General features: G+C 44.3%; 3 protein-coding genes across 3 annotated transcripts; 1 reads left to right on the forward strand and 2 right to left on the reverse strand.

Moving 5' to 3' along the window:
* Window positions 1-9,652: 9,652 nt before the first annotated feature.
* On the reverse strand, window positions 9,653-13,791 carry selenop2 (selenoprotein P2). The gene is made up of 5 exons (XM_062987879.1): window positions 13,758-13,791; window positions 13,406-13,672; window positions 12,765-12,977; window positions 11,009-11,117; window positions 9,653-10,922 (listed from the first exon to the last, which is right to left on the reverse strand). Exons 2-5 carry the CDS (start codon window positions 13,621-13,623, stop codon window positions 10,671-10,673), a joined length of 792 nt encoding a protein of 263 aa, XP_062843949.1. The 5' UTR covers window positions 13,624-13,672; window positions 13,758-13,791; the 3' UTR covers window positions 9,653-10,670.
* A 2,693-nt stretch (window positions 13,792-16,484) lies between these two features.
* si:ch73-382f3.1 (uncharacterized protein LOC100151273 homolog) lies at window positions 16,485-19,802 on the reverse strand. Its single transcript, XM_062988017.1, has 4 exons — window positions 19,656-19,802; window positions 18,400-18,553; window positions 18,137-18,303; window positions 16,485-16,929 (listed from the first exon to the last, which is right to left on the reverse strand). Exons 1-4 carry the CDS (start codon window positions 19,800-19,802, stop codon window positions 16,555-16,557), a joined length of 843 nt encoding a protein of 280 aa, XP_062844087.1. The 3' UTR covers window positions 16,485-16,554.
* Window positions 19,803-19,854: 52 nt separating this feature from the next.
* toe1 (target of EGR1, exonuclease) lies at window positions 19,855-26,212 on the forward strand. The gene is made up of 7 exons (XM_062988016.1): window positions 19,855-21,476; window positions 21,569-21,609; window positions 21,889-21,985; window positions 22,081-22,239; window positions 23,256-23,515; window positions 23,592-23,754; window positions 24,747-26,212. Exons 1-7 carry the CDS (start codon window positions 21,363-21,365, stop codon window positions 25,338-25,340), a joined length of 1,428 nt encoding a protein of 475 aa, XP_062844086.1. The 5' UTR covers window positions 19,855-21,362; the 3' UTR covers window positions 25,341-26,212.
* The last annotated feature ends 652 nt before the right edge of the window (window positions 26,213-26,864 follow it).

Consider the following 26,864-nt stretch of genomic DNA (forward strand, 5'->3'; position numbering starts at 1 on the left):
TGAATCCAGCGACCTTCCGTTTATTAGTCCAGTGCCAGCCAAACAAGCTCATGGTCAGGTGACCAAACAGATCTCTCTGCATAGACACATTTCACATCCACCAACACCCCCCGTGTCTAAATTCTTAGATCCCTTAAAATGCTCCTACTGAGGCGCCTCTATCCTGAGTGATAATCTGACTGAATAACGAGGGAGTGTCCGAAAGCAATCCCAGCATGCAGTGTGGCACGGCGTTCCTCACAAAGAACGACAAACGTGGCGGAATATAATGCAGAGCAACCAACAGAGTTCCTTTCAATTATAATGTAAATAAATTCTCGTTGATGTTTGATGTGTATAAAGGTGTAATTATACGAGTGTGGTTTATTTGTAAATTGGGGCGTCAGGGACAGTTTAAGCGTTTTCGGTACACAGAAGGAGACGTTAGCTGGCGTGATAGCGGGTTGGACGGCATGAGGCTAACTGTGAGCGTCTAAATAATCTGAAATATGAGCTCCATGTCTTATTAGAATCTCCAGGTAGGTAGTAGGGGAGCAGGGCGGGTCACTAGGTCTACCGAGGAGAACACAAAGCACGTGCATTTAATGTATCATTACAAGACAAAAACATGACGGCTTAAGCGTCGACACTTTGCATCATTTCCAGCCGTTATCTGTGGAATAGCCGGGTCTGAGTTTTATTCTCCCAGCAGCGGAAAACGTTTCAGCAGCCCGAAGTGCTAATTGCCTTCATCCTGGGCGAAAGAAAAAGCACCCCTGAGAGTCGGAGCCAGCGCTGTCCTTTTGTGACATAAATAAACACACACGTTGCGTACAATTAACGGAGCTTCAACTGTTAATTTCTTTCTCTCTTTATTTTCCAGCCCGGCTCACAGAGGAGAGGATTTTTTTTTTCGGGCAATTATCACAACGTTACCATGGTTATAACGAATAATTCCAGGTTATTTATACGCCGAGTGCCTGTCAAGCCGGGACTCACCCGTTCATTATCTGAGGCAGGTTATTTTCTTTGACTGCAAAGTGTTTTAGCCGGCGTAATTGCGATCGCACTTCTGTAAACCGTCACCCTAATAAATCTTTTCTTTTATATCAGATATTATTCGTGGTGTGATAGCTCAGTGGTTAAGGTACTGGACTAGTAAACAGAAGGTTGCCGGTTCAAGCCCCGCCACCACCAAGTTGCCACTGTTGGATCCCTGAGCAAGGCCCTTAACCCTCAATTGCTCATTGTGTTCCACTCACTGTGTAAGTCACTTTGGATAAAAGCATCTGCTAAATGCTGAAAATGTAAATGAAAATGTGGTGGGTCCAGTTCACCCTGGGAAACACCCTGGACAGATCGCCAGTCCATCACAGGGCACACACACACACACACTCACACACACACACACCTAGGGGCAATGTTCTATCTCCAATTATTCTGTTTTTTATGCATTTTCTCCCGATTGCTCCCAGTGTCTGCTGCAGGCACTGCCAATTACGCCCACTAGATGGTGGCAACACCGAGTTTCGAACCGAGGAGTTCAGAATCTCGGCGCTGGTGTGCTAGCGGAATATCCTGCTGCACCACCTGGGTGCCGCATCAATATATATTTATTTATTTTTATTATTATCTCATTATTAGTTCTAAGTTGCCCCGTTTTATCTTTTTTTGGAGTGTGTTGCAGGCCTGAAATATAAGAATGGATGTTTATTAACAAATAAAATGATGTCGACCAGACAGAACATGAAATATTTTGGTCCTAGGTCCTTTCTGTGTGGAGTTTGCATGTTCTCCCCGTGTCTGCGTGGGTTTCCTACGGTAGCTCCGGTTTCCTCCGACAGTCCAAAGACGTGCAAGTGAAGTTAACTGGAGATACAAAATAATCCGTGACTGTGTTTGATATTAAAACTTGATCTGATGAATCTTGTGTAAGCAGTAACTACCTGTCCTGTCATAAAAGTGTAAAACATGACGTTAAAATTCTAATAAATAAAAAAATATATATATATTTTTGATTCATTCTGTCAGCAATTAAATAAAATTAAATGTAAAGTAACTGGAATAAACACTGTGTCCCAACTTTTCTGATTTGTGGTTGTAAGAGAGCCTCTGATTCCTCAGCTTGTTTATCAGCGCTATTTTGTCTAATATGACCTCTTATTAGTTCTCCGTCTGTCAAACCTGGTCTTCTACACGAGGAGCTGTTCCTCCTCCGAGACAATTCAGGCTTCTTCATGTCTGCCAACCGAGCCAGACTTCCATTCACCAGCCTACGTTCAGCCCAGCACTGAAGAACAGGTAGCTTCGTTTCCCCCGGCGCTTCCGTTGTTAGTAAATTGATTCTTACGATGTTTACCTTTTCTCCGTCTTATTAATTAACCCATAAATTAGCTCTTAAGTTCCTCCGAGGTGTTCCGGAAATGAGCTGGTTAATTAATGAGCTGCGCCTCTGGCTACGAGCCGCGCGTATTAGCATCGTGTCGATTAGGCAGAGACAGACGGTGAAACATCGCTCAGCGCTAACATCTGTTAACAGCGCCGGCGATCGAGAGAACAATGCCCGGATAGATAGGGATCTTCTTTTTTAAATCCCAGATTAACGTACAGCGTCTCAGCTTACACGGAGAGGAGGGTGAGGATTTGTTCTTGCTAGGAAGTGACACACCTGAGTCGAGGTTATATTGAGCTCAGGTTAGCATGAATACCAGGCATTCAACAACTTCTTCAAGTTCTTGCATCAGCTGCGTTTCTACCAAACGGATTTTTATGGGTTTACTGGGTTCACGAGCACTTCTTTGTGTCATTTGTTGATTTGCGAATAAGCATTTGTGTTTATTATCAGGTATCGATGTTAAATAAAGGGTGGAGACGATGCTAATCGCTTTACACAGTGCGCTTAATGAAGAAAACCTCAATCTTGACCACTCAGATGTCCAGTAACCACCACGTCTCTGTCGTATGAGCTTAAAACTGTGGCTGCCTAGTGAGTAGAGCTTTGGACTATCAATTGAAAGGTTGAGGGTCCGAATCCCAGCTCTGCCACTATTGGGCCCTTGAGCAAGGCCCTCGACTCAGTCTGGTCCAGGGATGCCACACAATGACTGACCCTGCATTCTGACCCCAGATAATTTAAGCGTGTCTCGTTTCATTCTTTCATTCATTCATTGTCAGTTTCACCACGGCTTTATCCTGGTCAGGGTTGCGGTGGGTCTGATTCATTTTTTAAAAGGTAGGAAACACTGCGGACAGGTTGCCAGATCATCACAGAGCACACACACACACACTCAATGCTTTTTACTACCTGCTTTTCTTTGGACTTGATGGAGGAAACCGGAGCGCCTGACGGAAACCCACATGGACACATGTGGAGACACAGGGAGAACATGCAAACTCCACACAGAAACGACCCTAGGAATCAAACCCAGTTCCTTCTTGCTGTAAGGTGACAGCACTACCCACTGTGCCATCGTGATGCCCCTGTTTCATTCCAGATTTTGTCTAATGGGCTGGTTTTTGGTGACCCTGGCCATAAACGGGGGCTCAGTGCTGGTCCCAAGCCCGGATAAATTGGAGGGTTGTGTCCAATAAATCATTCATTCATTCATTTGATTATTCATTCGGTATTTTCTGTGCATGGTTGCCAGATACTTGTTAATTACCCCTAACTTGGTTGATTTTTTTGCATTTATTAAGGAAATTCAGTATATATTTAGCTTTTTCCCTTCCTTGTCCTGACCAAAACGTGATTCCAACTTGCATGCGCCCCCTCGCCTTTGTCGACTAGCAAAGCCTCGCTGGTAAAGCTAGTTTTGCTTGTTGCTTGTTTGGGATCCATCACGCTGTCACGCTGCTGAACGGCTCTGCTGGTCTAAGCAGTTTTTCTGACTGACAGTTCTTGACGTTAGTTGTGTTTTTGTGAAAGCCCTTTTTTTTTAGAAAGGAACGCTGGGTTTTTAGTGTCGGTGTTGCAGCGTTGATGGATTGAACTTACAGAGCTAAAAACAAATATTGATTCGGTTCTTGTCCTTCAGCGCAGCCATTAGTTGCTCTACAGAGCCAGAGAGGGACGCTTATCCATTGTTAGAGCAGCAATGAGAAACGTCCCATTTTGAGGTATGAACCCTAAAAAAAAGTGCTTTGTTATGACAAAAATGTGAGCTTTGTGACGGCAGGCGCATGCAAACATCATCAGGTTCTCGAAAGCTCTGGTTTGTGCTACACGCTATATGTTATACGTAAACTAAGGGGATCTGTGTCAGTAAAATAAAAATTAAGAAGTGCTTGGACTTCTTTGGCATCTGAGGAGGGTATATTTGCCTGACACATGCTTCCTCTGAACATGTGCATGGTCCATTGACCCCTTCTTATTCCCTCGGACGGTGGATCGGTGTGTCTTGGGCTTATTGTTGATACAACACCACGAAAAAGGAGAGAACCTCACTGTCACTCAATGTTAGCAACGCCCCCCTCAGTGCTTCATGAACAGAGCGTTATTATTGAGTCAGGCAGGTCCAGACACCCCATACTGGCTGTTTTCTTCCCAGGCCGGCAGTGAAGTGAGACAGAAAGGAGTTCTGGGATTCCTGCGACCCGGTCGGCTCCACCGAGCTGTAGAGGTCACTGCGAGGGCAGATCCAGAAATGAGGAGAGTGATATTTACAGCACTTCATTTACAGTAAAAGGGGGAGTAGTGAGACCTGGGCCTGGAATAAACCCAGTCAGCAGAACTGTTGTGCAAGGCTTCGCAAAACCGGGTTTGAGTGGGATTGTGTTCAGTCTGGTAACTGGGAGGTTCACTAAACATTTCTGATAGCTGCATCACAACGTTCACGTTCCTCAGTATGGAGACGTTTAGTCTGCAGTCACAGTTTAGCTCCAGTTTTGCACTTTTTACGATGCACACTGTCTCAAAGTTCAGGTCTGACACCTTCAATTTTTCTTAGTTTCAGCTGCTCCCGTATTTAGATATTTAGACGTCACCCCAGAGGATCTGGTACACTGGATGCCCTTTCTGACGCAACCCTCCTATTTCTATCTGGGCGTGGGACCTGCACTGAGAGCGCACTGATAAATGCACCTCCCACTGCATTCTTGTTTCCCAATCATCAAGCAGTTTAACCAATTATAATTATTGTTATTATTAGTAATAATAAAATTGTATTATTATTATTATTAATACTATTATTTTTATTATTATTATTACTGTTATTGTTATTATTATTATTATTTATTATTATTATTACTATTATTGTTATTATTATTATTACTACTATTATTTTTATTATTATTATTACTACTATTATTATTATTATTATTATTACTATTATTTTTATTATTATTATTATTATTACTACTATTATTATTATTATTATTATTACTGTTATTATTATTTTTATTATTATTACTATTATTAATATTATGATTATTACTATTATTTGTATTACTATTACTATATTATTATTATTATTACTATTATTGTTATTATTATTTATTATTTGTATTATTATTACTATTATTATTATTATTATTATTATAAGAACAAAGCTGAGAATGCTGCATTTCTTTATGAATCAGGTTGATCAGTCAGAAGCGTCACCTCTTCATGATCATCGTCCTCCTCTCTCCTCCGACTTTTCGATGCCTCGCCCCATCACATATAGGAGGGAGGAGATGAGAAGGACAGATTTGTATATCTTACGTTCTCTCCCCTCATCTTTTATAATGAGTGCATCATAAAGAAGGAATGGGGAGTGTGTGTGTGTGTGTGTGTATGTTGGGGGGGGTGTCGGGTTGTGCTGGGCTGAATTAACAAGAGCCCTTGATATGCAGATCAGCGCCTATTAATCAAAGAAATGTGATTAGGGTTTCCAATGGGGACGAAGAAAGGCTCCATTATTTTGCTGAAGTGTCACATCTAATAACGCGGAACAGCGCTGCGATTCGGCGGCGCGGCGGCCCCGGTCGGAGGGACGCCTCCATTCAGGGGGGCATCAGGTGACCCGAGAGCACGGGGGCAAGGACGAGGACAGACGCTTGGAGGAGAATAGGAGACAGGAACCAAAAGGACGAGCACATGAATTACAATGACCACTTCTTTTCACCTGCACAGGGCGGATTAATGTGGAGATCCGTATTGCGCACGGAGAGTCATTCCAATTATCACCCATCCTGGAGCATTTACATAGGACAAAATGTGATGTATTGCTCTCATAACAAGCGGTTGTGGAGGGAGGGGTGCAGATGCTAGTCTGTGGCCCTTCTCTGGCAGTGTGTGGGTGGTGCACAGGGCACAGGAACTCAAATAAAAAATGTATTTATTTATTAGTTCAATAGACTGTAAGACATTTTATTATACGACACAGTGGGGAGCTGAGTGGGTGCTGCATGGCAACATGGGTCCCAGAGGCCTGGGTTCGATCCTTCATTCCTCTGGTCACTGTGTGTCCCATCTCCTAGATGTGGACAGACATCCAACCTGAGTTATTTTTTTAAGAAGGACGTCCACTGTCCACTTAAACAAAAGGTCCTGGGCAGGAAGAATGCACACTGGTGCGACCCGTCCCTGGTGTGGCATCTGGGGTAAAGTGACATTTATCGGCACGGCCAGCGAACCGTCAGCTATTTTCCGCGCGCTACCGTGGGACGCGTGCAGGCGGGAGGGGTATTGTAAACCAGCACTGACGGCATTGTGGGACGCTCACATTCAGACAGGCCGAAAAAAACTCCTCAGGCACCTCCTGTCAGCGGCGTGACAGGATGGTGAGAGCTTCCAGGCTTCTTCGTTACCTCTAGGCAGGCCATATAGAAGCACTTTGTAGTTCTACAATTACTGACTGTAGTCCATATGTTTCACTACATATCTTCACCCTGTTTTTCAATGGTCAGGACCCCCACAGGACCCCCACAGAGCAGGTATTATTTAGGTGGTGGATCATTCTCAGCACTGCAGTGACACTGACATGGTGCTGGTGTGTTAGTGTGTGTTTTGCTGGTTTGAGTGGATCACACACAGCAGCGCTGCTGGAGTTTTAAACACCGTGTCCACTCACTGTCCACTCTATTAGACACTCCTACCTAGTCGGTCCACCTTGTAGATGTAAAGTCAGAGACGATCGCTCATCTATTGCTGCTGTTTGAGTCGGTCATCTTCTAGACCTTCATCAGTGGAAACAGGACGCTGCCCACGAGGCGCTGTTGGCTGGATGTTTTTGGTTGGTGGACTACTGTCAGTCCAGCAGTGACAGTGAGATGTGTAAAAACTCCAGCAGCGCTGCTGTGTCTGATCCACTCATACCAGCACAACACACACTAACACACCACCACCATGTCAGTGTCACTGCAGTGCTGAGAATGATCCACCACCTAAATAATACCTGCTCTGTGGTGGTCCTGTGGGGGTCCTGACCATTGAAGAACAGCATGAACGGGGGCTAACAAAGCATGTAGAGAAACAGATGGACTACAGTCAGTAATTGTAGAACTACAAAGTGCTTCTATATGGTAAGTGGAGCTGAGATAATGGACAGTGAGTGTAGAAACAAGGAGGTGGTTTTAATGTTATGGCTGATCGGTGTACTGTATATATACTGTATATCACTGTTTGAACATTCAACTACTTTAAATTTACCTTTTAAATAGAATTATTCAGAATAAAAATACACCATAATTTAAATGTGTTAAGTCTGTGAGAGTGTGCACCTCCTTCAGTACATTATCTCCACTTGACACGCCCGGTGTGTGCTCGGCAGGGGCGGTGTGGGCAGGGCGAGCCCGAGAGGTGCAGCCAAAGCCCCCCGTACCCTTCTGTGATTGGACGCCTCTGATCCACTGAGCTGTGAGATAAATGAAGTCCCAGTGCGGTGGGAGATTAGATAAGTAAAGTCCACTCGGGTTTATTTCAATTTAACCTGATCGTTAGAGCGTTACTGAGAGCGCCCCTAATGACAACAGGGGGATGGGTTCCACCGAGGGGTTAGAACCACACGCCGTGTGTGTGTGTGTGTGTGTGTGTGTAAATCCCTCCCTCGCCCCTCGTGGAGGAGGGGAAGGGTGCACATGAAGGATTAAACAGAGGCTTTAAAGGAGCAGCCAGGCCCAAAATGAAATGCACGACATGCTTCATTTACACCGAATGTATTCAAACATACAGAGAAAAAAAAGACGAATTAGTGTCTCAGAAAGCTGCAGGCAGTGACGAGTGACCAGAACTGATCGATACACGTTGGCATCAAGTGACCGGTCTCTGGAACTGTCCTAGAGGGCCAGAACGCTGTTTTTGTAAAGATTTTTCAACGTTTGGTGTTTTAAATAGAGATATAAAGACAGATTATTGATCCCGAAGGAAATGAAAATAAGATTTTGATAATTATAATAACCAAAATCCTCTATCTGGTCATGTTATACTTATATTATTGATTTTACAGTCAGCAAACCATTCAATAAGCCTTCGTGATCTGTAAAAGGGGATGTTGTCATCCTAGAAGAGACCACAGACAATAATTCACATGAGAATCTGGATCAAGCATTATAAGAGAAGACTCAGTGCTCTAATACTGCAGGGAGCCTCACAACGTACTGAAGTCCAGCATGGCAGGCCCCCTTTTCTCCCATTTAGTCATTTCCAATTCCCTTTTGCAACTCTGCAGCTGCTTTCTGGGTAGGGAGCGGTGTAGACCATCGCACGCCTCCTCAGACATGTGCCCAGACGCCAGGCACTTCTTTTCACCCGCCAGTGTATGTACGGACACGTGCGTAAAGTTACGCTATGCCACTCATGCAGGCGCACTGACCTGTGGTAGAGGGAGGAGACCCCATCTGACCTCATCTCCCTCAAACAAGGCCTAATGTGTTTGTGTGGACGCCTGGCCAGGTCGATAGCTCGGCAGAGATTCGAACCCAAGATTTTCGCTTGTATTTTTGTGTGAAACTGTCTAATCACACAGACGTATTTTTTTTTTTTACCATTAAAGGTGCCAGAAGGTTAAAACATCGTGGATATGTTGAACTAAAGACCCTGATAGTCAGGGGTGAGCAGGTCCATGCCACACTCAGCGGTGAATTGTATTGAACTGTATTCAAATCTTTGATCTAGGACGACACCAAGTGGCGAAAATCAGAATTACTTCTATAAGTCTTGAACTATAGTAATAGACAACATTTACAGAAGGCACGTTGCTCTTTAAGCATGAAGGAAATACAGTGACCTGCACCAAGCCCTGACCAGAGCTTTGACTTTGAACCCTATTAAACACATTTGGGATGAATCGGAATGTTGATTGGGAGCCATGTTTTCATGTCTAACATTAATGCCTGACCTTGCAAATTCCTGTTTGTATAATAGTTCACTACAGCTGAGACCTGGGGATCCGGGGTTCAAATCTCTGTGGTGCTATCGACCGATCAGACGTCTGCAGGGACATGATTGGCTAACGTCCGAGGGGTGGCTACATCAGGGAGGGTAAGAACCTCTGGGGTGATTTGGAGTGCACAAATTTCCACATACACTCCAAAATGTCACAAAAAGCCTTTCCAGAACTCCATGGTTTTGAAATGGGCTGTTTAATAAGTTCATAATAATGCGTCCACATACTTTTGGTGACATAGTGAATGTTTATCGGAGATGTACTAATAATAATAAACAGCATTGTTAAATGAGACAAAAAAGCAACTATTCAGTCTTCAGTATCTTTTATTTAATATTATTATAATATATTATACTTGTTCTAAGTTTTGGAGGCCTGTACAGCATCGAAATATCAGCTGAGCTCACATGATGCCTTCATTTCCACTATCATCATGTTCACCGGCTCATAATCATTTGGCTAAGAACCCAGAAAGCAAATCCATAACCAAACCAAACCCTGCTTCACTGAGCCGCTGAGATAAACGCAGGCTAATGCAACACACACCAGTTAGTACTGGTCGTCGTATTTCAGATGCAGCGGTGATGTGTGGATCATGTGATGGTGCTCCGCGTGGTCGCGTCTCGGCTCGACATCCACGTACACGCACCCGTCCGGGTTTGAAGTGCACGCTTCATCACGAGCACCGAGAGAAGCCACGAGGAGCCAAACACGAGAATCCATCAGGGGTTTTATACTACCTCTGAAGCAAGCCGGCTGTGGAGAAGCGTAGCGTCCGCGAACGAGTCAGAAGAGGCGACATGAATTCATGAATTCAAATGCTGGAGACTTAAAGATATACATCGATCAGGCATAACATTATGACCACATTCTTAATATTGTGTTGGTCCCCCTTTTGCTGCCAAAACAGCCCTGACCCGTCGAGGCCTGGAGTCTGACACCTTTCTATCAGAACCAGCATTAACATCTTCAGCAGTCTGAGCCACAGTAGCTCATCTGTAGGCTCCCCACGTGTATCAATGAGCCTTGGGCGCCCATGAACCTGTCGCCAGTTTACCACTGTTCCTTCCTTAGACCACTGCAGACCGGGAACACCCCACAGATGCTCTGGCCCTTGTCAAACGTGCTCAGATCCTCACGCTCGCCCATTTTTCCTGCTTCTAACATCAACTTTGAGGATAAAATGTTCACTTGCTGCCTGATACATCCCCCCCACTAACAGGTGTCTTGATAATCAGTGTTATTCACTTCACCTGTCAGTGGTCATAATGTTATGCCTAGTCGGTGTATAGTAGAGCGCTTTAACTAAATGTTACTAATGTTATACTAATGGTGTTTGTGTGTGCCTGGTCCATCATGCTCTGCGTGATCATGCATGTGATTCCTCTCAGTTCTGGGTTTGGTAAAGACCGGCTTCGTTGTGATCGGAGGTTCATGACTACGGCTGTGGCCTGAATGACCGTGGTGATCATGGTGTTGATGGTTGCTGCTAATTTCAGCCTCTTCTGCGGTGACGTTCTGCTTCTGATTCTCCTCCACGGTCGAGCTGCTGTTCAGGGCAGTAAAGTTGGAATCGAGCTGAATAAAATAAACAGAATTAAGAAGTGCACACGGTTTTCAGATCTGAGATTTGAGAAGTGAGATTCGGAGACTTCGGAGCTTACTGTGCAGTTGCAGATGTCTCGGTGGTACGTGGCTCTGATGGCTGCTTCCACGTACGGGGAGTGAAGGTAACTGTACGGCAACATGATGTGAAACGTGAGCTGGCCACACCTGATTAAAAGAAGAGACGATGCGAGTTGGAAAATGAAACACGATTGAATGATCGGCCACGATGTCCAGAAGTATTTCTGAGCCAAAACAAGGTGACGCATTCAAACCCAACAACATTGTACCTACTGTCAAGCGTTGTGGTGCTATTAAAATGCTCTGGGGCTGTTTTGCTACCGATAGAGCTGGAGCATTACACCAGGAAGCATGAAGATGACCGGTCGGCTGGGCGCCCCCTAGCAGGCACAATCGGCAGTGCAGACAATGCAGCAGACAAAAATGCCCACTAGTCTGCTGGGTCATAAAAAGGGGGCGGGGTCTTTGGCGCTGTATAAAGACCCTAGTTAGTAGACCGAGGCTCCTGTACAGAAGTGGAGGAACGTGGAGATCAGTGTGTGAAGCCGTAGCCTAGTGGTTAAGGTAGTGGACTAGTAATCAGAAGGTCACTGGTTCAAGCCCCACCACTGCCAGGTTGCTGCTGTTGGGCCCCTTAGCAAGGCCCTTAACCCTCAGTTGCTCAGACTGTATACTGTAATGTAAGTCGATTTGGATAAAGGCGTCCGCTAAATGCCGAAAATGTAAAATCTAAATGTGTGACTCTCCATACGCAAGACCGGCCTCACTTGCCAATCCACCGAAGTACGGGCGAATACGAAGGGTCGGTGGAGCATGTGTCCGACGAATATACCCTCCTCGTATGCCGTCAGGGTCTCCAGCAGCGGAACACGAATCGGCTGAGGGGCACTGCCGTATATCAACAATGACGCTTCTAAAAAGGCTTCCCCTCAGCTCAGGGGTCCTGAATCCTGAGCTCAGGTCAAGTCTGTGCTTAAATAACCCACAAATCTGGTTAAACTTCACCAATTCTGCCATGAACCTGGGTCAAAAGGTTTTTATGGACCACAAAGTATTTGTTCCAATCATTCAGTCACAGAAAAATACACGAAATACACGAACCGTCGAAGTGTGGGTAAGTTTCTGACTCCTACTTTACCCCTCGGTCCCAGGTCCCCAATGTACTGAGGACCAGGACACAAAAAATATGTAACACTGCCACCTTGTGCCTAATTTTTGCACTAGATATAGATAGATTAGATAGATTAGATAGATTAGATAGATAGATAGATAGATAGATAGATAGATAGATAGATAGATAGATAGATAGATAGATAGATAGATAGATAGATAGATAGATAGATAGAATGGGTGGGTTTTGGGATGGATGGATGGATGGATGGATACTAGATAGATACTTTATTAATCCCGAAGGAAATTAAGGCCTCAGTAGCAAGTTACATAAATCAAAAGTCAGAAGTAATAGTACACACTACAGAGATTCACATTATACAAACAAGTATCTGTATAACCACAACAACACTGAGACTACACACAACACCAAACAGGACCTGAGGATGCAGATGGAAATGTTATTTCGGTTAACACTCCAAGGCTGGTATATATTATAAGTTACTACAGCTGTAAAATATAAATTATTAAGTAAAGTAAATTATAAAATGAATTATAAAGTGAATAAAGTAATTAAAATTTTAAAGTGAATTGTCAAGTGGAATTATAAAGTGAGCCACAGTGATAAGCAGCAAGGAGCAAGATCATAATGGGTAAACAGGAATAAAATCAAATCTGGCCTACCGATCGTAGACTAAAAAGTCGTCCTTGTCACCCTGCAGGACCTCCCAGACGTCGGTCTGCAGCGGGCTCTGCTGGTACACTGGGATGCCCTTGGCTGCCCGTCTCTTTAGCTCCCAGTACATGGCTCTGGAATGGGCGTCCTGCTCGTTCACGATCATGAACGCCACGTCCGTCAGGTTTCCCCTGACCAGTTTATCACGCAGGGGGCCGATTCTACAAACATTACAGACAGTGGTAGGGTATAATTTTAATATTGCAGCAACAGTTTAGGGAAGTCCCCTTTGTCTTTCATTTCAGGGACCATTATGCCCCTGATGAGCTAGTTGTGTGCATCTTGTGTGCAGGAGATCCAGTTGCCCAACACTCCTCCAAAATCAGTGCCTGATCTCACTGACTATTAATAGACTGAATGGGCACAAATCCCCACAGACACACTCCAAAGCATTGTAAAATGGCTTTTCAGAAAAGTGGATCATATAAAATCTACAGAGGAAAGAATGGGATGTCCGACTAGCTCATGGTCAGGTGTCCCAATATTTTTGACCATATAATTGCTATACTAAGACTGTATTGAAATTTATTATATTAATTTATTATAATATTATATAATAATTATATCTATAAGCTGAATATGAACTTACTTGGCGGCCTGCGTGAGACAGAAGTGTCAGCTGGCCTTCAGCAGTGCTACCACCACCACACTTCCCATCAAGCCCTTCATAGGAGCGTAACCGTTGACCTCCCAGTGCGGCGCCTGTTTACAGATCAGCGAGGCGCTGTTCTCCCTCTCCACAATCAGCGCCGAGGTCCAGACCGGGGCCAGGAGCAGGGCCAAGCACAGAGCCAGGACGGCCTGCATGGTCCCGGAAGCTTCCTTCTCCACAGGAGGTTATCAGATCAGATCCCAGCTGCACAGATCTCAACCGCTCAGCTTAATGCTTCAGGCATGCGTCCACACACACGCTAACACACACACATGAATGATGTACGTACCTCCGTTGTTCTATTCAGCCCGAGTTCAGGAAGACAAACAAGCAGTGGTTGTTTACTCGGGGGCTTTTAAAGACCTCATTCTGTTTAAAGCCACACCCCCCCCCCCCCCTTCCCCGTCCTGAATAAACACCCAAAACCAATACAGGAGATTACAGGAGGGTCCGACCTCCTTTATTTGATCCTCTCATTCAGTTAAGAAAAATAGTGCAAAATAATCAAATGTACATAATTATATTTATTAAAAACACTGATCAAATGCCTATTAAATGTAATGAAAGTATGTGGACACCACTCCTAATGATAATGGTTATAAACAAGTAATAAACAAGCTCATGGTCAGGTGTCCCAGTACTTTTGTCCTTTTAGTGTACACTGATTCCCCCCAAAAACCTTCTCTTATACATTTATTGAGGGTTTTTTAACTTTACTTCTTAAACTTTATGGTGTAGAAGTTTCACTTTGCAGCATGATCATTAGCTGGTGACTTCTCTGTGCCCAAATAAATAGTGCTAGTTTGTCAGCACCCATTACAAAACATATAGAACAGTCTTCTTGTGTCAAGTTCAGAAAGAAAACTCAAGACTCTTTAATTATTTAATTTAATTTATTTTATTATCATCATCCTTGTAAGGGTCGAGGTGGGCACAGCCGGCTCATACCACCACTGAGATTTGAACCTAGCCAAATTGACCGCTGCCCCAATGCAGTGCCCCTCGAACATTGTGCTGAAAGCAAATTTGTTCAGGTAGTTAAATACACACACACACACACACAGACATTCAGAAGCTGTTGGAATGCAGCCTTGGGATTAAAACAAGGAAGCCCCTGCTCCGAAACTGTACAGCTTTATAGCTGATCACGTGGAGCTTCTCCTTTGTTTATATCACCAGAACACCTTCACTCACGGTCATGATGATTGTGGGATCTGAAGCGTGTGATGCAAGGTCCAGGCATGATTGTTTATTCAGGCTGACCGATGACCGCTCGACTCTGTTTATCTGACCCCAATGTTTGGTAATCCCATCAGGTGGAAGGTCGTGAAAACAACCTCCTACACACTCACACTCATGCTGATCCAGCAATTCACTCACAGCCAGCGGAACACAAGGATTCAAGTTAATTAGTTACTAGATATTCATTCATTTATTCATTTTATTCACGGTGTGGACATCTGACAGCTTGTTGGACATCCTATTTCAAACCCATCAGCATTAACATGAAGAATATACTGGTTTATCAGGTACTGGTTATTCATTTAATTCACTGGTGCTGCCACTTTTCACTTAATGAATAAATGGAATTACTTGCAGTAACACTTTCCTGCCAGAGGGGGTCACTAAAACCACAAGAATCAAACGGCTTTAAAGTAGGGCTGTCAAACGATTAAAATTTTTAATCGCGATTAATCTCAGAATTTCATATAGTTAATCGCGATTAATAACATTTTGGTTTTTTTTAAAGGAGGTGGTTTTATTGTTATGGCTGATCGGTGTACATACACTAACATACACAAAAACTCATTCACAATCAACACAGTCTCGTTCCCTGGGTTCTGACAACTCATACTAGTGACTATATTACTCGCATCTTTGCACAATATTGGATTGTTTTTGCACCTTATTCTACCTGCTGCTATATAAACCCTACGCTGCTAACTGGATATCAGAATACGTTTTTATTAGGGCTGTCGAAGTTAACGCGATAATAATAACGCGTTCCAGTGTTGCCAGATTGGGCGGTTATCCGCCAAATTGGGCGGATTTTGTTGGAAAACAATTTAATAGCATTTAAATAACACTTCTGTTTAAAAGAAAATATTCAGTTTTAAGAAGCACCAGCATTGTAGAAGGTTATTAAAAGTAAAGTCAATTTTTAATGCTGATTTGGCTTAATAGTGTTGGTCAGTCTGTATCATATTCTTGAAATGATAAAGTATTGCAAAGGAATATCTTTGAAATTCTTCCTCATAATGTTAAGGTTGCTATATTTTGGTTTTTCACTTGTCAGGGAAAATTAAGAGAGAAAAAAGCTTATTATTATCATGCGAGTGATATATATCATTTACGTGATCTGTGTATCACATTACCACTGTGTGTTGTACGTCACTGAGCTGATATGTGTATCAGGTGAGCAGCGGGTGACGGCGTGTTATGTTTAAGTGTGATGCTCCAAGTTGTGGATAAAGCAATAAAGACAAACACGTTCTCCACATAACTAGTGTCATTTGTATTTAGTGGTTAAGTACAAAACATAACAATGTGGGTCTTCGTGATGTATTTCTACATGGCACTCACTGCCTGTATAGGTACATTTTTTCTGTATAGAATTTGCGTTAACGGCACTATTTTTTTTAATCGCGTTAAATTGAGATCGCGTTAATGCGTTATTATCGCGTTAACTTCGACAGCCCTACTTTAAAGACAGCACATAATGGTGCAAGGCAGCACAGTCGGCACCCAGGTTGCTTTGTGTGTGGAGTTTTACATGTTCTCTCTCTCCCTATATTTGGCAAGAAGTGTCCTTTGGGCACTTTGGTTTCCTCCCACCTCACAAAAACATGCAAACTGCCCACTACCAGTGTGTATTACGGCCTTACACACTAGTGCGTCCAGGTGACGGGGACACACTGCAACCCTGACCAGGACAAAGTGGCAACAACTAAAGTGCAATCCATTCTCAGACTGGTTTAGTAGATCTATAGAAAGACAAAAATCCATGAACGCAAGAAAACATCCTGAATTAGGTTTATCTATCAAATAATAAACACACACACACAATTAGTAATAATAAATAAGTCCTATGCGATCATTCCGATAAAACCTTCATCACCCGCCACGTTCTCCTCAGGACTGTCACATGCGGTGATGATTCCCAGTCCCAGTTCTGCCAGGTCCTCCTGAATGCTGGCGTTTATCATCATTTTGGGTTCCAGGCGGTTACACACAGTTCGGTTCGAGGGAAGCGGGTAGCCCAGCTCTCGCAGGAACTCGTACCCTTTCACCCCCACGGCGCTGCGGATCTTGCGGGCGGCCAGGACCGTGCTGTGTGACCAGGCGGCGCGGCGTGAGCGTTTGGCCAGGGTCAGAGCCCGGATCTGGTCCTCGGACAGGAACATCTGCAGTCCTTTCTCCATCCTGGTGAGCCGGTGCAAGTGCCTCCTCATCTCCTCCACCTACAGCCCCAAACATAAAAGAGGCCGGAAGTATGAGGACCGTGAGACTGTTAGACATCCTGTGCCAAAATTCTTGTATGGATTTTGGAATGTGTCTGTGAGAATTAGTGCCCATAAGAGGAGAAAAAAGCAAAGCACTCACACCCAGCAAACCCTCTGTACCTACTGTAATGCATGGTGTTGGTAGTAGACATCGATGTGGCCAAATCAGGCTGCAATTTAAGTTTTGGAACGGCCTAACTAAAGTTCTGACCTCAACCCATCAAAAACATGTGGACTGTACTGATAAGTTAGTTGCCAAGTCAAGGGGTCAAAGGCTCTTTTTTGCCACCATTCTGCCACAATGCTGCCTCTATACCAGCTTTATAATGCCACCATACCACTTCTATAATGTCACCATGCTGCCTCTATTCTGCCATCATACTGTCTCTATAGTGTCTCCAAACTGCCTCAATAGTGGCTCTATACTGTCTCCATACTGCCTCTATACCACCTCTATAATGCCACCATACTGCCTCAATAGTGGCTCTATACTGTCTCCATACTGCCTCTATACCACCTCTATAATGCCACCATACTGCCTCCAAACTGCCTCAATAGTGGCTCTAATTTGCCTCTATACTGCCTCTATACCACCTCTATAATGCCACCATACTGCCTCCAACCTGCCTCAATAGTGGCTCTATACTGCCTCTATAATGCCACCATACTGCCTCCAAACTGCCTCAATAGTGGCTCTATACTGTCTCCATACTGCCTCTATACCACCTCTATAATGCCACCATACTGCCTCAATAGTGGCTCTATACTGTCTCCATACTGCCTCTATAATGCCACCATACTGCCTCAATAGTGGCTCTAATTTGCCTCTATACTGTCTCCATACTGCCTCTATACCACCTCTATAATGCCACCATACTGCCTCCAAACTGCCTCAATAGTGGCTCTATACTGTCTCCATACTGCCTCTATACCACCTCTATAATGCCACCATACTGCCTCCAAACTGCCTCAATAGTGGCTCTATACTGTCTCCATACTGCCTCTATACCACCTCTATAATGCCACCATACTGCCTCCAAACTGCCTCAATAGTGGCTCTAATTGTGCCTCATGGACAAAGAGACAGAGGCACAGAAACAGAACAATCATTAAAATTGATGTTTTTTTGTTTGTTTTTCTGTAACAGTGGGTATTTAACTCTTGCCTCTCTCCGCAGACGGGCCGTGTGCTGCTGTTGCTGCTCCAGCTGTGTTTTGTAGTGCGGACACAGAGAACAAGGCGCCTCTTCGTTTGTCCTCAGTAGCTCTTCCTCCAGATCGGCATTCGTCTGCCGACGGGCGTAACCGTGATCCCCGACGTTCAAATCTTTCTCTGCGCAATCAGCACATCATTAAAACCCTAAATATTATTCACCATTAAATCAGGGCTGCAGAACTGATTCACAGATGATGCTGATGATGATTTTACCTGTTTCAGGTTTCAGTGGAAGGTTGCTGTGAGGTGTAATCAGTGAGAGAGGGTTGGACACGTTAAACAGTGTGGGAACCGCATTGGGTTTTAACTTCCTCCCTCCTGCAGTTGACCTGGCGATCTCCTCAAACTGGCTCTCCTCAAAATGATCCTGCCAACCATCAAAAATCATCATTTTACAAAAGAACGGCGTGCATTGGCGCGGCTCAAGACAAGCTGCACATTGGTAACGTGAAATAAGTGACCAGGCCTTGTTGAATTATTACAATTCTTATATTATTATTACTTTCTGGCTCAAACGCAGGGCACTGGGACCCACGTCGCTATGTGACACCTTCTCTACCAGCTGCCCCACACCCCTTGCCACATTTAATATGCAACATCAATACAAAATATAGAGAATCCAAGATGTAAACCAAGAACCAACAAAATGGGTCAGTCATGAATTTAAAGCTGCTGGAACACGGGGTAACACTGCTCACTGTCAAGCGAGCTTAATATTGCCATGTTCCTGCTCCAGGTTGTTGCTGGTGTTACGACGAATCTTTTTGTCTAGAGGCCTTGAAGAAGCAGTCGGAGAATCCAGAAAGTACTCTTCAAAAACACTTTATTAAGTGTAAGAAATGATCTGTGAATATATGTCAGAGCTAAGCCGATCGGCGCTCCTTTTCTCCTGCAATCCGAAAAAAAGAGAGCCTTGCGTCTGAGCGCGGGTTTTTTTTTAAACTAAGCTAGGCTCCTCCTCCTTCACTGCTGGTGGAGCCAATGAAATGTGCTAAAAAGGCCCAGGGCTCCGCTCCTCCCCCCCCTACGGCAGACATCTGGAGGGTCCCTAACAAGGGATCACGGTAGGCGCCATTTTGAATGCACCTACCAGACAAAGAGCCACGTGGGGAATTGCCGTACAACTTCTCACATTGAATTTACATTTTTTTATGTTCCGAAAATCCTAACACTGGTACAATGAAACTGCAGATGCAAGAGCATTTGTCTTGCACAGCAGACTATTTGCTGATTATATAGTAAAGCTCGTATGACTGTGGACAGCGCTGTTCTGAGAAAGGTTCACGACCCAAACAATATCTGCTCAATGATGGTCCTATAGTGGTCCCTTTGCACTACTAGTGTACCCAATAATGCCCTTTTATAGTAGGTGCCTGATTAAATTAAATGCCCACTGACTGTAATTCAGGTCAGAAGGGGTTAATAAGAGGGTTTGATGACGTCACGCGGACGCGTTCAGTAGCACTTGCCTGGCAGAGTCTGGTGCAGGGTGTCGCAGAATTCTTCCGACAGTTCTCAAGCCACTTTTTCATCCGTGTCGGATCCTTCGGGAAACGAAAAAGCTGCTTGCCGTTCGTTGACGAGTTGGAGCAGTTTGGTGCAGAACATCCACCCATTGTTTTAAAAATCCTTCTAATGTCAGCTTTCTTTTCCCACACGTTTTCAGTCAAATCCCGCCTTCCTAAACTAGGATTGGCTGGTAATATTCTAAACCACTATTCTATTGGCTGATTACGTTGTCAGTAGGAAATTCTACCCAATGAACACAAAGAGGCGGGATTACCGTAAAACGATTAGGGAAACAACTAGCATCATTACAAAAAGTGAGCAAGAGCGTGGCTAACGGTATTCTGGCTGAATAACTAAGAAATGCATTTGACATTTATATTAAAGCAGAAAACACTAATTATCGAAATAACACCAAAATTATACTTAGAAATAAACTTATGCACATAATTAACTCAAATATGTCTTGAAGAAGAAGTACAACCGCAAGTCGTTGAGCCAAAATGGCGCCGAGTCTTTTACAGCGGACTGTGGCTGGTCATAGTGTTGCCTGAGTAAATTTTGAAAATATTTTGATAAATAATAACTATACATTTGTAATCGAACATAAAATAGTCAATTCCAATAGTTTTCGACGTAATTTACACGTAAAGATACTATATATGTAAAGTAAGGGCAACGTTAATATCTTTAACTAGCGCCACAACTGTCGGACAAGCGAATCTCAAATAGCTTCTTGTTCCCTATATATGTGCACTACCTAGGGTAGGACGCCATGTTTTCTACGCCATATCAAGTGCACTATAGAGTCATATAATTGTCGTTTTGTATTAAGCCAAATAGAAATGAAAACAAATTAAAATATGAGGCAATTGTTGTGGAAAATAGTGACTTTTATTCTTCACCTTCTTGTTCATATTATTATAATTATCATTATTATTTTAAACCAGTTTAGTTATAGTTTAAAGTACGATAGTTATACAGTCTACTGAGGTTAGCTTGCCTGGCCTTAGCATAGCCTGAGTAAAATGTGAATAAAACATTTTTAAACAAAAAAAACACAATAATGTGAATAATTCTTCTTATATTTAATGTACAATAGCTTATTTTATTTAACTCCATTTTAGAATCGGCCTCCAGTAAGGACCCGTTCCTAATAAACATGTAGGCATCATAGACGGTCTTAAAAGAAGGGCGAGTCTAAAATACATGATGTGTGATAGTTAGGTGCACTACTTAGGGTGCAACTCAAATGTTTTCCAAAGTTTTTGTAGCGCACTAATATATAAAGTAACGCGGATTGGAATCAGGCGGGACAAGGACCAAAGAAATGAAACTCACATGGGCAGGAAAGTCGTGCAGAGAAGCAAGTGTGTAGAATATGAAGCTGAAATGAGTTTTTATGTATAATTATTATTTTTGATAACAATTAGAAGTAAATAAAAAGAAAACAAAACGTATAAAGAACATATTTTAGAAAGGACGTCGTAGCAGAAACATTGCAAGGTGCAAGTGTTGAGTTGATGGCAGTTTATGCTCCTGATTTAATATTAATATTGGGATAAAGTGCATGTCTGTTGTCTGGCTGTTTTCTTGTTGATTTGTTTGTCTTGTCTGAGCATAAATAAATGAAATCCTGAAGATTCGTGTTGACAGCAGTGGAAGATAAAATGAGCTCCTCTTTGGTAGTGCCAGTGATAGATGTACAGAGCAATAATTTTAAGGAGTTATGGCCTGCCATGGTGCTCTCCTTTAAAACAGCTTCATTTATCGCCCTGGACACGGTGAGCATGAAATGTTTCCACTGAGAAAATGATGTTATGTCTGGTATTTGCAGTTTTAGAGCACTAATCTGACTGTATTTGCTCTGTTTTAGGAACTGAGTGGTCTTGGATCAAGAAAAGCTCTTCTAGCAGAGTGAGTGATGGTTGTTTCTACTGGTTCAGCAGATGTTTACAACCATAGGATAAAAACCACCGGCTAACCAAGGAGTCTGTCATGTTGCTGTCATGTTTTATTTGTGAGCAGTACAGACAGTAGTAGACTGACAAGCCAGTCCATCTCTGTTATTGAGCTGTCCAGCTCTCTGCTGTCGAAGAGTAACTGTACCGATACTCTTGCTGTGCGAAGAAGAGTTAAATACTGACCAGAACCTTTAATGATATCACAGTAACCTTGTGTTTTTTTTCCCTGCAGGTCAATCGAGGATCGATACAAAGCGATATGTCACGCTGCTCGTACGCGCTCCATACTGTCCCTCGGAATTGCCTGCTACAAGAAACTCAGTGAAAAGGTGAGCGTTCAGTATTCCTTCCCTGACCGTGAATATACAGTATTTTCAATGGATCCGAGTAGAATTAAATGCTGAATGTTTTAAACTGCCTGCAGGCCGAGAGTACGTACCTGGTTCAGGTGTATAACCTGACGCTACTGTGTGCGGAGGAGTACATCATCGAGCCCCAGTCTGTAAAGTTCCTGGTTCAGCATGGCTTCGACTTCAATAAACAGTACGCGCAGGGGGTTCCGTACGACAAGGGCAACGATAAGGTCAGTGTTGTGCGGGAACTTGCAGATCACTCACAGAACATCAGCGTTAGGATGCTAGTGTGTGGAGTGGAACACGTAGCCGATCTATGGAAGGGAATTTGTTTATGTAGGCACTTTTGAACTTGACTGTTCAGAACTGATTTTATTCCACATTTCTATTTAAATTAAATATTATATATTTTTTATTTTAGTATAGTTCCACTTTAATTTCCAATTTTAGTCATCTCCGATTCCCCACGGACATGTGACCGCGGCAGGTTTCTTCCCTCCCTCAGACAGCCAACTCTATCTGTAGAGTAAAGGGCCAGTGATAGCTCAGTGGTTAAGGTACTGGACTAGTAAACAGAAGGTTGCCGGTTCAAGCCCCGCCACCACCAAGTTGCCACTGTTGGGTCCCTGAGCAAGGCCCTTAACCCTCAATTGCTCATCGTGTTCCGCTCATTGTGTAAGTCTGCTAAATGCTGAAAATGTAAATGTAAAGTATAGGCAGTTGTAGATACAGATACAGTTGTAGGTACTGGACTAGTAATCAGAAGGTCGCTGGTTTAAGCCCCACCATTGCCAGGTTGCTGCTGTTGGGCCCTTGAGCAAGGCCCTTAACCCTCAATTGCTCAGTCTGTATACTGTCCCAGTACTGTAAGTTGCTTTGGATAAAGGCGTCTGCTAAATGCCGAAAACGTCAATGTAAATGTAGCGCATCCGGGTCTCTGTGGCAGTGGGCTAGTGCGCCACCTAACTGTCTGTTTCAGAATTACAATTGACAAGTGCATTGCAGTGTCCCTCTTTAAGAAAGACTTTCGAATAGCACCACAGATTTTGAGAAGAGCGCTGTTTGATTTTCAGACTTTATTAGAAGCATTAATAATGAAGCTGGAGCTTAAATGTTGTGTGAGGACTAGAATCATTGGAGAAATTAGGATGGTTGGATGAGAGAAAGGCGTGGCCGATCAATTTCCATCAGTTTTCATGTTTCTAATAAAAGAAATGAAATAATTTCGGTGTCTGTTTTGCGTCAGGGTGGAGACGCTCATGGCACGACCATGCGCACGATATTCACCGAGCTCCTCCGTGCCAACAAGCCCCTGGTGGTCCATAACGGCCTGATCGACATGGTCTTCCTGTACCAGTGCTTCTACGCCCACCTGCCCGAGCGACTCGGGACCTTCACGGCGGATTTATCAGACATGTTTCCCGCCGGGATTTACGACACCAAGTACAGCACGGAGTACGAACTGCGCTTCACCGCCTCGTACCTGGAGTACGCCTACAAAAAATGGTGCGGTACCTCTCAGACGGAAGATTCATCTCTCGGCTCCGGTGAGTGTCTGACGCCGTGTGTCTTGTGATTTTAGTAAACTGGAGAACGGCAGATGGATCGAGGCGGGTCGGGACGGACCCGGCGTGTTCTTGGAGTTTTGTAGTTACTCCGGACGGCTGCAGAGCTACGTGGATTTCAGACCCTGCGTGGACGGCTCGGACCACGACGGCAGCCTGAACGTCTGCGCTCAGTTCTCCGTGAGTTTGACCCGAGGACTTTAGTTTAGCACAGAGATGCACTAGAGTGACTTAACAAAGTGACTTAACAGTTGTGGATTAAGGGCCTTGCTTAGGGGCCCCTTATTGGCAACTAGGCAGTGGTGGGGCTTAAACCAGCCCCATTCTGATTACTAGTCCAGTACCTTAACCATAGCAGCATTTATCAGACACTTTTATCCTAAGGGTTAGAGACCTTGCTCAGGGGCCCAACATTGGCCACTTGGCCGTGAAAGGGCTTGAACCAGCCCCATTCTGATCACTAGTCCAATACCTTAACCATTTAGCACAGTTGCTCAGGGGCCTCTTATTGATAACTTGGCAGTGGCAGAGGTGGGGCTTGAACCAGCAACATTCTGATTACTAGTCCAGTACTTTAACCACTGAGCTACTGCTGCCCACATAAGTACTTGTACAGCATCTAACAGACACTTTTATTCAAAGGGTTAAGGGCCTTGCTCAGGGGCCCAACAGTGGCAAGTTGGCAGTGGTGGGGTGGGGCTTGAACCAGCAACATTCTGATCACTAGTCAAGTACCTTAACCATTTAGCACTGCATTTATCAGACACTTTTATCCTAAGGGTTAAGGGCCTTGCTTAGGGGCCCCTCTTTGGCGATTTGGCAGTAGTTGGGCTTGAACCAGCAACATTCTGATCACTAGTCCAGTACCTTAACTATTGAGCTACTGCTGAGTACTTGTACGGCATTTAGCAGACACTTTTATCCAAGGGGTTAAGGGCCTTGTTCAGGGGCCCAACATTGGTTACTCTGTTTGAGGCCTCACAGTGGCAATGACGTAACCACTAAGCTACTACTGCCACCTGAGCTGACCAGACTGCATGTCCATAACTAGATGCTACCACCACCATATCTCACAGGTCACAGATCTAAGATCCAAACCTAGGGGGCTGAATACTCATTCAAGGCGCTGCATCATCTCATACTCAGTGCTTATATCTTGCTGTCTTTGGCAGGCGTATGGATGGTGCCCGAACGGTGCCCAGTGCCACATGTCACATGACACAGACCTCATCATCCGACAGGACGAGAAAAACAAAGAGGATAAAAAGAGAAAGAGGAAGCGCAGGAAGAAGAAGCAGCGTGCCGAGGAGGAGGAGGAAGCGGAGGATGGGACGTCCCAAGATAAAAGAGCTCGTCTGGTCGATCAGGAAGACCCAGAACAGAAGGTCCAGGACGCTCAGGACGTTCAGGAGGCCTCGATGGAGCAGAACGTCCAGCCGAGCGGAAATAAAAGCGACGCTCCTCCCGCGCCGGACGCGAACGGCAGAGAGAAGAAAGCGGAGGGAGGGACGCACCGAGCGGGGTTCGACGCCTTCATGACCGGGTACGTGTTCGCCTTCACCAGCGCTCGGCGCGAGACCTCGGAGGAACCCGGCGAGCACGCGTGGATCCCGGGCTGTCAGAACAAGCTCTACCTGAGCGGCAAGTGCGTTCCGCTGCACGTAGCCAAGAGCAGCTTCTCCAGGTCGTCCAGAGCTCACGTGGTGAAGATGGAGCAGGTCTGGGGGAAGCGGATCCCGGAGAACAGCGCCGGCAAGGCAGACTGACACGTGTGTGTGTGTGTGTGTGTGTGTGAAGGAAAATGTGGGTTCATGTTTACGTTTGTGATTATTATGATTTACAGGTGAACTCGTCTTTCATTTTGCTGTACAAATAATGTGACTGGGAGAACATGTTAATGGCCAACAATGGGCAAATAGTACAAATCAAGAAATTTGGGGGTCTGTCTGAAAACCTAGCTAGCGCTCTCTCTAGATAGACGCATTTTAGGTCATCGTACACTCCCGAGAAGAGGGCGTGTCTAAATACTCCGATTTCTTAAAATGCTCCTACTGAGGCGCCTTCATTCTGAGTGATGATCTGACTGAAGGCAATCCCAGAATTCAATGTGGCATAATTTGTTTTTCCCTCACAGAAAACTACAAATGTACCAGACGACTATAATGCGGAGCAACCAACAGAGTTCTTTTCAATTTATAATGTAAATAAACTCTCATTGATTATAATCTGTATTAAGGTGTGATTCTACGAGTGTCGTTTATTTGTAAATTGGGGCGTCAGGGACAGTTTAAGCGTTCTCGGTACACGGAGGGAGACGTTAGCTGGCGTCTAGCGGGTTGTGCCGCGAGGCTAACTGTGTTCGGGTTAGTTTAGTAAGCTAAAACTGTGGTGACGTAAGTAGAGCGTCTAAAGAATCTGATTACGAGCTCCGTGTCTGATTAGAATTCTCTCTACTGAGGCAGCTGATCAGGTAGGTAGCAGGCAGCAGGGCGGCTCACTAGGTTTTCAGACAGACTCCTGTGCTAAGCCACCAGTACCAGCGTCTTTAACCACATAACGGCTCGCTGTAACCCAGACGTTCTCCTGACCTTCAGAGAGATCATAAATTCTGTTTTATTAAAAAAAAGCCTGAAATGAATCATGAGTTGCTTCGTTATTGATTTTAGCCAGAAGTCGTTGGTGTCGTACCTGTCGACATGCGAAGCTCTGATACGTTTTTGTATCGGACTTGAGGAAATGTGCTCGGGACGTCGCCTTGCGTAACAGTTTACTAGGAATTCATGAGCAGGATAAACCTGTCGGAAGAAAAAATACGCGGAATGATCTACAGACTCGGGTTTGAACACAAAAGCAAGTTGTTAAATTTATTTCTGAAGGACCGAATGAACACACATGCACGTCCACATTAAAATAAACGAAAGAACTGAAGCTCCTGATGTGTCTTTGGTACAAATATACGTGTTTACATCTCTGATTCTGTTACAATCTACAGCCAGGACAAACATCAACATCGTATAGATCGTGGAGAGAGTTCTCCTCACACATGCACACACGCTTTACACAGAGTGCACCAGCGGGGGGGGGGGGGGGGGGGGGGGGGGGGAGTAAGACATTTAAAATCACTTTTAATCACCTCATAAATATAAAAATAGGTCATTTCTATAAAACTAGTCGGCTTCAGTTAGATTTATTGCATAGAAACGTAGTGACGAACCACAACAGAACGAACAAACGACACGAAGATTAACCATCGAGATCGGCCATCCATTCAAGTGCAATTTTTCTATGAA

The sequence above is a fragment of the Trichomycterus rosablanca genome, chromosome 25 (genome assembly GCF_030014385.1).
Source record: "Trichomycterus rosablanca isolate fTriRos1 chromosome 25, fTriRos1.hap1, whole genome shotgun sequence".
Lineage (NCBI taxonomy): Eukaryota > Metazoa > Chordata > Actinopteri > Siluriformes > Trichomycteridae > Trichomycterus > Trichomycterus rosablanca.